The sequence below is a fragment of the Siphateles boraxobius genome, unplaced genomic scaffold, assembly GCF_051911475.1.
Source record: "Siphateles boraxobius isolate OS27281-9 unplaced genomic scaffold, OSU_SipBor_1 33, whole genome shotgun sequence".
Taxonomy (NCBI): Eukaryota; Metazoa; Chordata; class Actinopteri; order Cypriniformes; family Leuciscidae; genus Siphateles; species Siphateles boraxobius.
In genome coordinates this window covers 2692013-2709606 of record NW_027508953.1, presented here as the reverse complement: position 1 = coordinate 2709606, position 17594 = coordinate 2692013, and the positions used below count along the sequence as shown (strand labels likewise).

At 37.3% G+C, this 17594-nt stretch overlaps 1 protein-coding gene across 6 annotated transcripts in view; it reads left to right on the top strand.

Moving 5' to 3' along the window:
- The window catches only part of col9a1c (collagen, type IX, alpha 1c), a 57018-nt gene that overhangs the window by 21665 nt on the left and 17759 nt on the right, over positions 1 to 17594 (top strand). For 2 of the 6 annotated variants that reach the window (XM_077194952.1, XM_077194951.1), the window contains exons 1-6: positions 1640 to 2353; positions 6669 to 6751; positions 10738 to 10809; positions 11811 to 11940; positions 14861 to 15257; positions 17307 to 17387. In XM_077194952.1, the coding sequence (XP_077051067.1) occupies positions 2163 to 2353; positions 6669 to 6751; positions 10738 to 10809; positions 11811 to 11940; positions 14861 to 15257; positions 17307 to 17387 (954 nt within the window). In that variant the 5' untranslated portion in view covers positions 1640 to 2162. Of the gene's footprint in view, positions 1 to 1130; positions 2354 to 6668; positions 6752 to 10737; positions 10810 to 11810; positions 11941 to 14860; positions 15258 to 17306; positions 17388 to 17594 lie in introns of those variants that run through there. The other 4 variants (XM_077194956.1, XM_077194957.1, XM_077194954.1 and 1 more) reach the window with 3 other exon arrangements.

The window sequence follows — 17594 nt, the reverse complement described above, 5'->3', positions numbered from 1 at the left end:
ATAAAGTCTATAGAAAGGTGTCAATCGAATGCACACTTCAGAATCTCAAGGGAAGTAGTAGGTAATCATGGTACTTTTCTTTAAATACTTAAATACACTGTTTTTCGCTTACTATATAGTAGGAAAGTGTTCGATTCAGACGCAGGAAGGGTCTTGAACGCGACACATTATGCGATGTGTTTGTTATAACGCGATGTGATCATGCGAGATGAGGCACAACGATCAAAGATGTCCATCTAGCACATGTTTGCATAAAAAAACTATTAAAATGCAGCAGCGCTTACAGTAAACAGTCATCTCCATATGAACTATATGATTGACACAAATCTTACATCAGCGCGTTCTCACCCCATATGTACTCATACACACACTGGTAATTTACTGGTAATGTTACAACTTCCCGTACTGGTAAAATACCAGAACTGATTTACTTTAAGGTCCTGTTCATACATGATCTCTTAACGGTAATTTACCAGTGAAAACTGTATGTGTCTGTGAAAGGAGTTGAATGTTGAAATGTGTAAATTTTCACCTGATAATATGCAGTAATCATGTTAGTATTCTATTTCAAACCTAGCCTAAGCCTCGTTCTGTACTAAATGACCACACATGCTCTCTATCACACAACGATGCTGTATTAACAGCCCTGATTTTTTGTATGGCTCACTATCAGTATAAGAGAAGCCAGAGAATGTCAGACACAGTCATTTTCCTGTCTTCACGCATTCTTCAAGTTTTTTTTTTTGTTTTTTTTTTGCTTGGTGTCTGAAATCTTTAATTAATGACCAGCCATCCAGATGTTCCATGACAGCTTGAACATGTGTTTTATGAGTACATGATGCATGCTTCAGCATTTCTTCGTTTCTCAAGTTTGTGCTATAACTTTTTAAACTGCTTTTCACTTTCTTTTTATAACAGACAAAACTTCTTTAATCTTGTGAAGAGTGAATGAAGGTGTTGAATTATATATCCTGTAAGATGACTGCAGATTCTGTCTGAGCCCTACAGCAATACCCTAAATCCTCTTGTAAGGTATAAATTACATAACATTTGATGTAACAGAAGTCATTGTGGCTGACATGCCTGTGAGCAAGTCACTTTCATAGACCCGTTTTGATTTCCTTTCCCAGAATCCTCCTCTGATGAGGGCAAAGCTGCAAGGCAAGACCTTTATAGTGAGGGTGCTTATGCAAGCAGACCCAGATCGACCTCAGTCATTTTACAGCGACTTTACAATCTCGATTTTCTTTTGAGAGCATTCCCAAAGGGGTCTCCTATGTTCATTTATATAATCAAATAAGAACTAATCTAATATAAACATGCAAATGTTTTATCAGTTTATTATGCAATATGTCCCATCTGTTATATGTACCTCAACATCCCTCACAGTTAGTCATCAGTATGTCTAACCATTTTCTGAGGAAGATTGGCAGAGATTTGTTTGCTGCTGCTTTTCTTATTCCATCAGCTTTTGTCTATTTCTTTTTTTTTTTTTTTTTTTACATATTTTTGGCATAAATTAAGATTTATTACGGAATGTGTCCCTGCACCCACTGAATTCTGCAGAAATATTTTTTTTTTTACCTTTTATTTTATTTTTACCTTTTAACCATTTTATCATTTTAAATCCCTTTGGCAGATTTTCTCTAGCAATCAATGCAGAAAATGTAACAAAACAAAGTTTGAAGGAACACTACAGTGCAGTAATCTCAGTGCCAGTCTACCTGGAGAAACCTTGGATTCAGGATTGTAAAGGACGCTACCTTCTCCTCATATTTTCCAGCAACGTCTATACCCACATATGCAACTTTTGTGCAATCAGCACACATTTATTCATGCAGTTGGAAGTATGATTCGTGAATAATGGTTGTCAACCAGGTGGGATGTTGAAAGTATTTTTTAACCAGCTTCAAGAACACACAATCTAACATAATGTTTATGACAGGCTCTCCCCACAGTAGGGCTTCCCATTAGAAGAATTACCGCTGCTCAACATGTGTTATTAGCTCCTGTGCAGAAATGAAAAAAGGTGCTCGTAACGCCCGAGGCGCAACATCTCCCTTAAACATCAGTCATAAAAAACCTTGCCACCACCCCTCGAAGCTCACCCAGCCAATGGGACGCCAGGAACCAAGCCAGGTCGCCCTTGCAAAAAACCCTTAATGTGTCCCAAAAGTTTGGCATCCCTTGCACATGTCGTCTTCAGTCAGATAGGCCTGTGGGCACAGCTGAATCGGACCGGAGGGGAACGACGCATCTCTGGGCCAAAGGACAAAACAACTTCTACATCCATTCAGACTCTCACATCCCCGTTGAGGGACAGAAACATGGCTCCTCAACTCAGCATGAGCAGGTAAGATCTCAAACTCTTGGTGACCCTCATGGAAAACTTATTTTTGAGACAATTTTTGGGAATGTTTCCCTCTGATGAGTTGCTTTGACTCTTTGTTGAGTGACTAGAGTGTTTTGAATACTCACAGACCTGTGAAACTAATTCCTATTCCCTGAGGAATTTGTCTCTAATTTCACTTCGATAAGCTAACTGTATCTTAACACATTTATTTAGGATCTAAATTGAGGCTTAACTGCGTCTGTGTTGATCAATAGGTGTTTTTATCTTAGCGTTTTTAAGGCAGGCTCTTCTCTGTTAGTACATGATAAAATACCTGTGTGAATCTGTATGATTTTCTTTTCTTCTAAGCACCTTTGTAATTATAGTTTAGATGAAAGTTGAGGAGGAACTTCCCTCAGCATCTGGATGAAAGACAGCAGTTGGTTTGTTCAGGAAAACAGCAGTTGTCTTGAAAGAGACTGACACGTCCCAACACAAATCTGATGATGTTCTCCATATTACAGTGTGTGCGTTTGCAAGATGAGAATGTTGGACACATTAGGCCTCATGTTAGCTACTCAACTGAAATGACTTTATAGGAGTATATTGACTGTAATATCATGGTCAGAGGTTATGGAAAACCTGTTAATATCAGGGAATTTAAAAATTGTGATTTCCAAGCCTGGAAGAGTAATACAAATCAAAAATATTCTAAAAAGAAATTTTATTTATGAGTTACGATATTTTTTAATTTATTTTTTTTATAATTCATTAAATTCTTTGGTCAAAAGGTTTTAAGAACCCTGCACAGTACTTTAGTATATGGTATACCACTAAAGTACTACCATGGTTTGTTTTTTGGACAGATGCTATTATTATTATCATCAGATTTTTTTTTTACTGCCACATTTTTGTAAGCACATTTACTGTACATATTTCTTCATGGTACTAATATGGAACATTTCCAGTGTTTTGTGGCTGATGTTCAGTGAGTCAGTTGTTATATAAAGCGGACAGTGTTCCCTCTCAGTTTTGGTATTTTTACTCTGTTGCTGGTCACAAATCTCCTGTACTATGATTAATCAGTGGCTTGTGATTCCGGAACGTTCCCTCATACGTTCGAGTTCAGAAAGCAAATGGATTACGGATGTTCGGCAGGATGAAATCCAAGATTTAAATAACCCCACCCTCTAATCTGAGCTTCACCCACTGTATGAGACACAGAGAGAATCCTACAAAACCTCATGCTTTCAGATAAATGCCATACTGCCTTAATATATAGTATGAAGTATGCAATGGATAATGGTAGGACTAAATACTAAATAATTAACATATTTCTTATGTTTTTACTTACTCTGGCACCCTTTTTGAAAAGGTGTGTTTGGAGAACTGATCATTAACTAGCGTTTTGATTTCTGGAAATGTTTTCTGAGTTGCCTTCACTGAGAGCTTTGTGTAGTTAGGTAATTCTAGTTAGGAGTCTACATGTTCACATATTACCTCAAAATCTATAGAGAATAAAAGAAGGAATTATATTTTCCATGTGGTTTACGACCTTTCTTTCTTTCTTTCTTTCTTTCTTTCTTTCTTTCTTTCTTTCTTTTACTGTAAAGCAATGATTTTTAAATTGATGAAGTAAATTTAGCATTATGAAATGTGCCATGGTATTTAATTATACTTTGCTTTAATTGCAACAATGAGAATTGGTGCAGACGTGCTAAATTATCATTAAAATAATGTGGTAAAACTTTACAATAAGGTTTCATTAGTTAACATTAGTTAACTACTTCAGTTAACAAGATTTAAGAGTGAACAACACTTCTACAGCATTTATTAATCTTAGTTAACGTTAATTTCAACATTTACTAATACGTAATCAAAAGTTGCATTTGTTAACATTACTTAATGCACTGTGAGCTAACATGAACAAATAATGAATTACTATTTTTATTAACTAACATTAACAAAGATGAATAAATACTGTAATACATGTATTGCTCATTGATAGTTCATGTTTCATGTACAATAACTAATGTTAAATAATGAGAACTTATTGTAAAGTCTTACCATAATCTTAATTATCCTAAAATGTTTGTCTTTCTTTTCTTTTCAGAATGTTTTTAATTTCAATCATTTTGATTTCAGTTATAATCATATCTGAGAGCTGTAACTAAAAACATCACCATTTTCCTCATGGGGACAAACAATGTCACATATACACAGATTCATATCGAGCATATTCATATCATATCAATATACCGATTGGCTTAATCGCTGTCTCCTCTCCACCAGTAAGCTGGTGTGTGGTGGGCGCTCTGGCACAATATGGCTGCCGTCGCATCATCCAGGTGGTGCTGCACATTGGTGGTGGTTGAGGAGATTCCTCTTCCATGTAAAGGGCTTTGAGTACCCAGAAAAGCTCTATATAAATGTAACAAATTATCATTATTATTATTATATGCACATTCTATTTGAAGTTGCATAATTGTCTGTATTGTGATCTGATCCTTCTGTTTAACTGTTCTGTCATCTTCACACACACTTCTGCCTCGGCAGAAGAGCTGCAATTGAAAAATACAAGCTGTTATTTTTGTATAATAGAACAATTGCTTGCAAAGCAAAACCATTTGTCAAGTTAATGAGATTAAGCCGAGAGAGAGCGAGGATCTTTTTGACAGTCCTAACAGGGTTGACGGAGATGCATATGAAATTGTGTATACATCCCGAATAAATGAATCATGGTTTCCACAAAAACCACAACTCTTTTCAACATTGATAAGGATCATGTGACACTGAAGACTGGAGTAATTATGCTGAAAATTCAGCTTTGCATCACAGGAATAAATTATATTTTGTATATATTCAAATATATAACTTTATTAACTTCATTGTTATTCAAATCTTTACATCTTCCTTAGATTTAATCAGAGAAGATCTGATGTCTGAATCGTTTATTGAGCTAGATATTTATAATGCATCTGTGTCAGCAAACTTGAACACATGATGACTGACGGGCAGAGAGCTTGCCAAGTTTTGTGATCGACCAACATGTGCGTAGGCAGATTGTAAGTGCTGTAGTGCTGTCACAAAAACTGCTGTGAATTCTCAGGGCTTCTGTTTCAGATATCTGATATCTGTCAGGTAACAGGACAATTTATGCATAATATTTGTAAACAAATCACTTACAGGAGCTTTAATATGTTTACCATTAATCCAGTAGAACGAAAGGGCACTGAATGACTTGCTGCATGTATTCTGGACTTGCTTCTGACCCTGACAAGAGCCTAAAGCTCGCTGTGTGATGGATGGATGGATCATGGATGGATGGATGACGGGGTTAGGTGTGTGCAATGCTGTGGATAGATAGATTGTGCACATTGTGTGAGACTCATGACTCATTCATCATTACTGTGGTAGAATATATTCCTATCACCTTCCTGTGCCTCTAGCCAATTTAAAACAACAACACACACACACACACAGACACACACACACACATACAGGGTGGCTCAGGTCTGATCAAAATCTCAGTGTCTCTCTCCCTATCTCAGCGTGGGTCTCTTCCAGCCTGGAGCTGCCGGGGTTTATCCAATGCCTGTGTCTGAATAACTTGAATAATCTGCTATTATTGTTCAAAACTTTGAGCTCAGTACTATGTTTTTGAAAGAAGTTTCTTATGCTCACCAAGGCTGCATTTTTTTTGTGTGTGTGATCAGACATACAGTAAAAACAGTAATATTTTGAAAGATTGCAATTTAAAATAACTGTTTTCTATTTTAATACATTTTAAAATATAATTCATTCCTGTGATGCAAAACTGAATTTCCAGTATCATTACTCCAGTCTTCAGAGTCACATGATCCTTCAGAAATCATTCTAATATGATGATTTGCTGCTCAAGAATTATTTCATATTATTCTTATTATTAATGTTGAAAACAGTTGTGCTGCTTCATATTTTTGTGGAAACCGTGTTACTTTTTATCAGGATTCTTTGATGAATGGAAAGTTCAAATGTTTTGCTACATTATAAATGTCTTTAATGCCATTAATTTAATGCACCATTGCTGACTAAAAGCATTCATTTCTTAATAAGAGTGAAAAAAATGTACTGACAAAATTTTGAATCAGACACCAAATATCCATATTCCTTCCTTTACCCCCCTTTCAAAACCTTTCAAATAGGGGGACACGTCTTGCCAATATTCAGAATAATAGTTTTACAAGTTAGATTTTTGCATTACTACTTCCTCAGTCTTGAATATTTATTTGCATGTATTAGTTTTCCGATAATGATGTCCTGTGAATCAGAATGGTGTCTGTCTCTGTCATGGCAGGAGTCGGGTCTGGCGACGGACATTGACAGGATGTTTAACATGTTTGATTGTCTTCACATTGCTCTGGACTCCAGCTCTCGCTCGTGAGTATCTTCTTTTGATGTTTAATGTGTCTCAGAAATTTGAACTAATGATAAAATACTCTTGCTCTGGTACTATGCTCTTGCTCATCCCGTAATGCCTTTGTCTTTCCTGTTCTTTAGTCATTGTTGATTGTTAGGTATACTTGAATATCAGATATGAGGAATCAAGAAAACTGATTGTTGATTAATTAATGTCCTATTTGACATTTTAACCCTCATGTTGTTGACACAAAAAAAAAATTCTCCACCCTTAAAATGCTAGTTAAAGGGTTATTAATTTTCTTCTTTTCTTTTGTTTTTGTTATAATTTTTTCATCAAATACACACCCTTATGTCACGATCACTTTATTTGATGAACAGATTGAATTTTGGCTTTTATTAACATATAAACATTGATCAGCGGACATAAACAGAAGCTCAACTGAACCTACTTGACGTGTGAGAATAAACCTCATTGGTTCTTGCAGAAGCTTAATCGTGCTGCGTAACACGAGAATGAACCTCATTGGTTCTTGCAGAAGCTCAAACGTGCTGCGCAACACGAGAATGAACCTAATTGGTTCTTGCAGAAGCTCAAACGTGCTGCGTAACACGAGAATGAACCTCATTGGTTCTTGCAGAAGCTCAAACGTGCTGCGCAACACGAGAATGAACCTAATTGGTTCTTGCAGAAGCTCAAACGTGCTGCGTAACACGAGAATGAACCTCATTGGTTCTTGCAGAAGCTCAAACGTGCTGCGTAACACGAGAATGAACCTCATTGGTTCTTGCAGAAGCTCAAACGTGCTGCGTAACACAAGAATGAACCTCATTGGTTCTTGCTGAAGTTCAAACGTGCTACGCAACACGAGAATAAATCTCATTGGTTCTTGCAGAAGCTCAAACGTGCTGCGTAACACGAGAATGAACCTCATTGGTTCTTGCAGAAGCTCAAACGTGCTGCATAACACAAGAATGAACCTCATTGGTTCTTGCAGAAGCTCAAACGTGCTGCGCAACACGAGAATGAACCTAATTGGTTCTTGCTGAAGCTCAAACGTGCTGCGTAACACGAGAATGAACATCATTGGTTCCTGCAGAAGTTCAAACGTCCTGCGCAACACGAGAATGAACCTCATTGGTTTTTGCAGAAGCTCAAACGTGCTGCGCAACACGAGAATGAACATCATTGGTTCCTGCAGAAGTTCAAACGTCCTGCGCAACACGAGAATGAACATCATTGGTTCTTGCTGAAGCTCAAACGTGCTGCGTAACACGAGAATGAACCTCATTGGTTCTTGCTGAAGCTCAAACGTGCTGCGCAACACAAGAATGAACCTCATTGGTTCTTGCTGAAGCTCAAACGTGCTGCGTAACACGAGAATGAACCTCATTGGTTATTGCTGAAGCTCAAACGTGCTGCGCAACACAAGAATGAACCTCATTGGTTCTTGCTGAAGCTCAAACGTGCTGCGTAACACGAGAATGAATCTAATTGGTTCTTGCTGAAGCTCAAACGTGCTGCGCAACACAAGAATGAACCTCATTGGTTCTTGCTGAAGTTCAAACGTCCTGCGTAACACGAGAATGAACCTCATTGGTTTTTGCAGAAGCTCAAACGTGCTGCGCAACACGAGAATGAACCTCATTGGTTCTTGCAGAAGCTCAAACGTGCTGCGCAACACGAGAATTAACCTCATTGGTTCTTGCAGAAGCTCAAACGTGCTGCGTAACACGAGAATGAACCTCATTGTCTCTTACAGAAGCTCAAACGTGCTGCGCAACACGAGAATTAACATAATTGGTTCTTGCTGAGGTTCAAATGTGCTGCGTAACACGAGAATTAACCTCATTGGTTCTTGCAGAAGCTCAAACGTGCTGCGTAACACGAGAATGAACCTCATTGTTTCTTACAGAAGCTCAAACGTACTGCGTAACACCATGTAGGAAAACACATCATGGTCATATTCCAGGATGACAATCTCAAGATTCATCAGGCTCAAATTGTAAGGAAATGGTTGTGAGGAGCATGATGAACGTCACATGAATTGGCACCTTTGAGTCCAGAGCTTAAATTCATTGAGAGGCTTTGGGATGTGTTGGAGGAAACTTTACAGAGCTGGACTCCTGCATTGTCAATACAAGATACTGACCAAAAATGGATGCACCTCTGGATGGAAATATTGTAATGTAATTTCCTTCAAGAGGTGTATCAATATTTGGATACCGTAGATGAATAGGAGAACCAAGTAGTGATAGAACATTGCAGTGATTTAAGTCTTGTCATGTGACCTTACACTACACATCATTTGGTGTATGATTTATTTTTGAAAGAATTTTCACTTGGAAATTACCAATAAATTTTACAAATAGTTGTAAAGTTACACATTGAATTAATCATCAAAACGGCAATTTTGTAGAAAGTAGAAAGACTGAAGTAGTACTTTCTTGTAAAACATACTCCAATAACCCTTTCTTTTATTTACAACTTTGAAAAATCTTTTTTTATAGTGTACAGTTGTGATGGGTTTGACATCAGTGTGTGGTCCACAATGAATCACTGCCACCATAAGCACGTCTGCAGGCACGTATAAACGTGTGCGAGAGAGTGCGGCTTCATTCTCGGCTTTGTCCCTCATTTGCACTAATGGGTGGTTTTAAAATGACATGAGAGGATATGAGGGTTTAAAGCGCTCTCACACGGCTCTGCGCCCGGATAAACACCACTGTAAAAACACAGGGAAAGGCATTTTTTACCATGGTACCTCTCGCCCCTGCCTGCTTATTTCAGGCTTTCAAGAAGTTCCAGATGTCAGTTTGTCTGTTCATACTGTTCTTCTGTTAAAGCGCTGCGTCGGCAGATGAAGCCCTCCCGCTCCCCATGCGGTTATTTCATGATTTCCAGCACTGCGGTTTTGGTCTTAGAGCCAAATTTAAACCCTTATAAAACCGCTGTGGTGGTACCTGATGGTAATACTGTGGTACTTTTGAAATATGCCATGGCATTATATTATTACCATACCGTACATTATTACTAAAGTGCTTAAAAGAACACCATAGCAATATCATCACAGTATCGTCCTAAATACATGATGAACGCCCCAAAACATGGTCATGTCATGGTTTCTGACCGGGCTTTAGGAAAGTGATCAAATGTTAAAAAAATAATTAAAAAATCTAATTTTAGCCAACGTTTTGAGCATTTTTTAAAATCTTTTTTAGATCACAGAATAGTGGAACCACACGAAACAGAAATTTTAGCATCCTAAATCGGTTTTCTTTAATATACAATTCATACATATATGAAAAACAGTGCGAAAACAACAGATCAAGTCCATTCTCAGGATATGTTAAGTGCATCAGGCTGTCAAACAGTGAACTATAGAAAGGAAACAGGGTTGATGTTCTCCATCAGGGGGTTTACTGTTCATAGGAGGTAAACTGTCCTGGAGTGTCACATTTGTTTTCCCATCATGCACTTACATTAGATTAATACAAATGAGCACAGATGACTATGTCTGTCAGTCATCTGACCTTATAGAAGCTGTCCTGCAGGCCCACACATGTACACTTAAGTCCATAATTCCAGAAAGTGCTTCCCCACTGTAATTACGACAAATTGATCAAATCTTATGCTTACCGGTACACATATGGCCTTTAAATGATGCTGCTGCAAATTAGAAAAAAACATTTGTTTATTGTAGTTCTATTTACTTTCGTAGCTCGACCGGCAAGGCATATATACAGTATATATATATATATATATATATATATATATATATATATATATATATATATATATATATATATATATATATATATATATATATATATAAAATTAGTAATAATAATTGTTCTCATTATTATTTTGTAAAAGATATTTGTATGTTTGCCTGCTGTCAAGAGATGGGTGAATGTCACTTTTTTACAATCAGAGCGTATTCTCTGGTGATATGTTACTGCAGAAAGGCCTGGCACAACACTCATGTCACTTATGAATTTTTCAGAGCTGGATTTGAACAGATTAGATGGCGACACGGTGTGCCCAACCATGAAGAATGGACAAGATGACCTTCCAGGTAAATAGATCCCCTGTGAGAAAACATGCTGCGAACTGTCTGCATTCATTGCAGATTCTTTGGGATTGTATGTTATGCAGTAAATCCAGTATGTGACAAATCCAAAAATGATTTAAAAGAGGCCCAGCTGCTTTAGTAAAAATAATGATCGGCATAGTAGAGCACTTTTCATGAATATTTAACCACCATCCTGCATGATTATCAATTAAAAAAATACTTTGTTCTGGCATTGTTTACCTATAAATAGCCTAAAATAGGACATGCAGCTGTTTGTTTCATTAGGTAAAGATGCTGAAGCTGATAGTCACCTTGTTTCAAGACATCTTTAGATGATCAAATGAGGCAAATAAAACTTTCGTCTCTGGCCGGCCAATTTCTGCAGTGGAAACACTTCTAGCTCAGCAAGATCTTAATTGGTTGCGACTCCTTCGCTTTTAACAAATAATGCGGAGGGTGCAACCTCAAATCACTAACATGTGCTGCTCTGTGCACAGGCTGGAAACAGGGAGTAAGCAAGTTACACACTCATTTACTGAATCAAACAGATGTAGAGAGACCTACTGGATGTTTTAGGTGCATATTAATGCATTTAACAGCATTAAGTTATTTATTGCATGAATTTTTCACAAATGCTAATGAAAAATGTATTATCTAATCTAATTTATTTTATTTTTTTCCAGAAAGTATTAGGTTTTAGGCAGATATTTTGATTCATTAATTGTGTGTGTGTGTGTGTGTGTGTGTGTGTGTGTGTGTGTGTGTGTGTGTGTGTGTGTGTGTGTGTGTGTGTGTGTGTGTGTGTGTGTGTGTGTGTGTGTGTGTGTGTGTGTGTGTGTGTGTGTGTGTGTGTGTGTGTGTGTGTGTGTGTGTGTGTGTGTGAGAGAGAGAGAGATCTGAAATCCAAAGTCTGATTTCCCACATATACATGATATATGTGTCTATAGAGAGCTTGAAATGTCTACTTTTAAATGAACCGATTTGATTGTATTTGTGTGTGGCAGGATTTGATCTGATCACACAGTTTCAGTTGGATGTCATCCCGATGAAGGGCGTCAGAAAGGTAGAAGGTTCCACACCTCTCCAGGTGGCGTACAGACTCGATAAAGAGGCTAACTTCCAGATCCCAACCAGGTAACTATAACTAATCCAGACCACTCACTAAACTACATATGCACAAACACACATAAACACTTTGGATGTCTTTATGTGCAAAAACACACATAAATGATGTACAAAAACACAAAAAGCTACACTCTTATCAGTATTTGCATGAGTGCACTACATAAACCAAAGTTAAATATTTTGTATACTGTATGCACACACACACACATACATACACAACCGTGTTGGCATCTGTAAATCTTTGTTTCAGGTGTTGCATTATTACAGGCCAGAGACAGGTGTTATCACCCTCTGAACAGCTTCTAATAATGCAAAAAGTAACTTGTCTGAACCCATGTGGATCCGCTTTAGCAAAATCCTGTATACCCAGAAGCCCCATTCAATCATGCTGACATACGAATATTCACGTTTCAGCTGGTGTAATATTTATATTTTATATTCATATATATTTTTTGTAGTACTAGTAGTAGTAAGATTCACTAAGTGTCTCGCTGATAACTGAAAATAGGCTTAGGGAAAATATATAAGTTATTACAAATAATTTTTATGCTTTAATGAGCATGAATTTTATAATAAACTTTATAGAGGGAACTGATACACATCAGTTATACCTTTGAGAAAAACAAGTGAAGTGAGCGATTTCTGTGAAGCGCTGTTGAAAGTGAATTGGCCCGAGCAGCACAACACACTTGTAGCCAATCAGCAGCACTAGGCGTGTCCACTCATTATGGGGGAGAAGAGAGAGTGACCCAATCAGCAGCAGGAGGCGTGTCCACTCATGATGGGGGAGGAGAGAGAGTGAGCCAATCAGCAGCAGGAGGCGTGTCCACTCATGATGGGGGAGGAGAGGGAGTGAGCCAATCAGCAGCAGGAGGCGTGTCCACTCATACTGGGGGAGGAGAGAGAGTGAGCCAATCAGCAGTCGGGGCGTGCACACTCATGATGGGGAGGAGAGAGAGTGAGCCAATCAGCAGTAGAGGTCGTGTCCACTCATGATGGGGGAGGAGAGACAGTGTGCCAATCTGCAGTAGGGGGTGTGTCCACTCATGATGGGGGAGGAGAGAGAGTGAGCCAATCAGCAGTAGTGGGCGTGTCCACTCATTATGGGGGAGGAGAGAGAGTGAGCCAATCAGCAGTAGAGGTCGTGTCCACTCATGATGGGGGAGGAGAGAGAGTGAGCCAATCAGCAGTAGTGGGCGTGTCCACTCATAATGGGGGAGGAGAGAGAGTGAGCCAATCAGCAGTAGAGGTCGTGTCCACTCATGATGGGGGAGGAGAGCGAGTGAGCAAGAGGGAGATTTGAAGAAAGACTAAAGAAAGAGTAATTGGCTGAGAGACATTACAAAAGAGAAAAGGTCAGACGAATATCACTGGGAAAGAAGGGTTATGATCAGGCAAGAGCTTTAAATGTTTTCATCTTCCGGAAATGAGTTTTTGCTGGATGGGATGTCTGTAAATGCTTGGATTTATGCAAACTTATGCTACATGGGGTAGTAGGCTATCAATACACAAAAACTGTGCTGTAACAAGGAAACCGTTATGTAACTGACACTACCAACTTTTTAAATGGAGTCTCAGCTTGTCTTTGAAGTTCTGATATCTATTTGGGAGAGAGAGACTTGGAATGAAATGAAATGGGAGAAAGGGGTTTCTTGAGACTGAGATTATTCTGAACAGTGGCCCTCATTAATTTTACTAGCCAACAGGAAACTCCATATTTATGGCCTCCGCCTTGATCCATTTACAAGCCGGTTAAAGGCCGCTGTAGCTTCATTTGTAAGAACATCTCCCGCAGAGCACCTCTGCCTGTTAAAACACCACACGGGGTCGAGCCCATAGAGGGTGCGTGTAAAACCAGACAAGGTAATTGATTCTCAGATGGTGTGTGTTGTTCACTCACCGCCTGAGCCCGGGATCTGATTCTTTAACGCACTGCTATGAAAGCCTGCACCGTCCCTTTGAAATAACTCACGGACGACACACGGGCTTTGAAGATGAAAGTGCACTTCTCTGATCTGTTTGTTATTCATAAATTTATCTCAGAACAACTTGAAGCCGAGCTGTGTGTATAATGCAGGGCTATTCCCTTGATGATCAGACAATAATGGAGGTGGATTACTATTCTTAGAGGTAATACATCCCATTTATAAATAGATTCGCTTCATAACAAGAAAGTAACTTCATTATGGATTTGCAGAAGTACTTTCTGTTTAACAAACCTACCAATGCAACATTATAGTTTAAATGTAAGCTTTTACAGTGCAATTCTTGAAAAAAGTTCGACAATTTTACCTGCCATGAGGTTTTAAAATGGTAATTTGTCTACTTTGAAAAAAAAAAAAAACTTAGAAAGTTCTTAATACAAAATGTACCACTTCATGTAATTTTCTCTCTTATTTTATTTTATTTATTTATTTCTTTATTTATTTTTTCTACAGTTTAACTAAAACCACCAACCCACAGGCCAAAGGTCAATATTCTTATAGATTAAATTATATATTTAACATTTAAAAGAGGCTTCAAAACCTTGTTTTCCCCCCACATTTTACCTTCCATAGTTTTTTCAATATGACAATTTTTTGGCAACTTTTATTAAATGAATATCTAGAATGGTTTTACCACAAATATACCATTTCAAATGGATCTTTATTTTATTTTTATTATATTTTCATTATTATATATAATTTATTTTATTTTAGATTACAATATATATTTTAAACTTTAAAGTGGGCTATTATATAATATTAGGTAACTTACATTTGCTGTGTCGAAACCATGATATGATCATAACAGATACATTATTTTTTTTGTATCTAACAGCACTGATGGATCTTGATTTTTGTCTCCAATACATTTGTGGGAAAAAAACCAAACAAACCTGTATCATGGAACATATATTTAATAAATGACCGTATTTGTTTCCCACCAGGCTGAACTTCCCAAGGGGCTTCCCGGACGAGTATTCCTTCATGACCACCTTCCGCATGATCAAGAACACCGTGAACAAGGTGTGGAACATCTGGCAGGTGCTGGATGAAGACGGCTTGAAGCAGGCAGGCATGCGTCTCAATGGAGACCAGCAGGCCCTGGAGTTCTTCCTCACCACGATGGAAGGAGACGTCCAGACCGTCACCTTCCCGGGCCTCTCGGTCCTCTTCAACACTAAATGGCATAAGGTGATGATTGGCGTGGAGAAGGAGCTGGTGACGCTGTACGTGGACTGTCACCCGGTGGACCAGAAGCCCATCAAGAGGAAAGGCTATGTCAACACAGAGGGAGACACTCTCATCGGAAGACTGGATTCTGATCCCAACACCTCTGTAGTGGTGAGAGCAACAGTTTTATCAGTAGTGCTTTTTTCACTTTCTTAAATGTGCGCCAAAAAATATTACACATAAAGAAATTATTTAGTTATTCATTCACTCTTTTGATGTTTAGAATGTACAGTCTTGTGATGAATTGCATATTGATTTAGTTTATATAAAAAATCAATTGCATTACTACTACTAATAATATGTTGTTGTTATTGTTGATAATAAAAAGACTAATTTATTAATTAAGAAGCTAATAGTTTACTTTTGTTTTGACATATTTTTTAAATGATTTACACTCACATAATATGAATTTAAAAAAAGATCTGCATTGGCCAACAAAACATAAACAAAAAATGTGGTAACACTTTATTTTAGAGTGTCCTTCTTATATGTATAATATAATGATATGTAAACACTATAATAATAGCTAATAATTTATGTGTAATTACGTGCAACTAACCCTAAACCAAACCCTAATCCTAGATTTAGTTAATTAATATAACTCTGTACTTAAATGTATAATTACTCTGTAACAAGGACACCTTAAATTAAAATGTAACCCGAAAATACTTAGTGCTCCTCTAATATCATTGTGTTCAGACATATACTTTCAAAGTTAAGATGTTACGATTTGATTTTGCTTTGATATGAATGATGTAAATGGCATTTTAAATAGTTAACAAAAATTTGAACAATTTGTAACTATACTCAAAAAAATGATATGTTGGCTTTAATTCACTTTTTTATGTCAACAGGTTCCACATAACTGGGTTACGTTAAACAAACATAATTTGTTCATGTAACTTCAACATCATGGAATTAAGTCATTTTAAGCGGCCCAATTAAAGTAGCCTCAAAGTGAATTTTAATTTTTAAAGGCTATTTATTATATTCATTCATCCATTAATATTTCATTTATTTTAGTGACACATAATTAAATTGATAGACTATAGCTAGCTATTTGCTAGCAGTAGCACATATTAGCATCTTTTTTTTGTGAATTTTGTCATGATTTTATGTAGCATTTTTTATATGTTGTGTTTATGTATGGCTGCTACCTCTCTTAATTCAACCATATGCAAAGCATGCTGGGAACTAACAAGCACTGCCCAGTTTCAGTTCATGCAACACAAATCATTCATGTAATCCAACACAAACAGATTAAGTAAACTTAAATTTTACATATATTTAAGCAGATTGAACACAATCAAATTAAGTTAGGGCAAAATGGCAGTTGCTATACTGCCACCCTCTGGATGTAAGAATTTTTTTACTTAACATAAATGGTTTGGGTTTAGACAATGAGTAAGGATTTTGTACTGTTAAGTTGAGACATAATTACGTGGACCTTAATAGAAAAAAAACTATACAACTAAGTAAACTATAAATATATTATGTAAAGTGCACAACCTTCCTCCTTCATTTTTTGAGTGTAATATTGAACCTGCTTGGAAGGGTTACAGTAATTCAGTTGTTTTGATCTCTACTGTATTTGATGAATGTTACTGTCACCCCGCACCTGCCAAATCCATCACATCCTGTTACAGTCACTACCTGTGATAAATGTGACTGTCGGTCTGTGTAAACTGTAACTGTCTGATGAGTGTTACTGCCCGATTACTGAACCTCAGCACCTTGTCATTCCTGTCCAAAGGACGGATAAAATAAGTCTGGTATTGCTCTCAGTCACATCTTTCAGTAAACGAAAACAAAAACCCAAAGCTGATATATGTAGATTATTCAAGGTTTGTGGTCGGAGGGATTTGTATATGTAGTCCAGTGGTTGCGTTAGACTTTCATTTTAACAGACAGGGTCATAAAAAATCATTTCAATTTTATGATAATAAGACATTTCGTAGCTTTTGTGTTCATTCACATTTTCAATTTTAATCACAAATTTACAGGGCGAGCATATAGGCTGGATTATGCATTTATTTATTTATGAAGAGAATTTACAAGCAGAAGAACAGAGACATGACTTTTCATGTTCAACACGAAGTACATTGTTGTTGTAGTTACCGTACAAATAAAACAGTAACTTGGTTGTTTTATGTTTTCCAGTTTGAGTTGCAGTGGATGCTGATTCACTGCGACCCAAAGAGAGCTCAGAGAGAGAGCTGTACGGAACTTCCTCTGACTGAGGTATGCTTTCATCACTTCCTGTTTTGTCTTAAATGAGAAACGGACTAATCACAGTCCTTTTTTTTATGTTTAACAACTTAAATATGGAAAAATCAAGTAAGTTACCTGCTGAAAGACTGAAAGGTGGTTTGGTTGCTGTTTTACCCTCATCAGCAAGCATCTAAAACTGGATGCAAAGACCATCAAACCACCTTAAGCTGGTTAAAG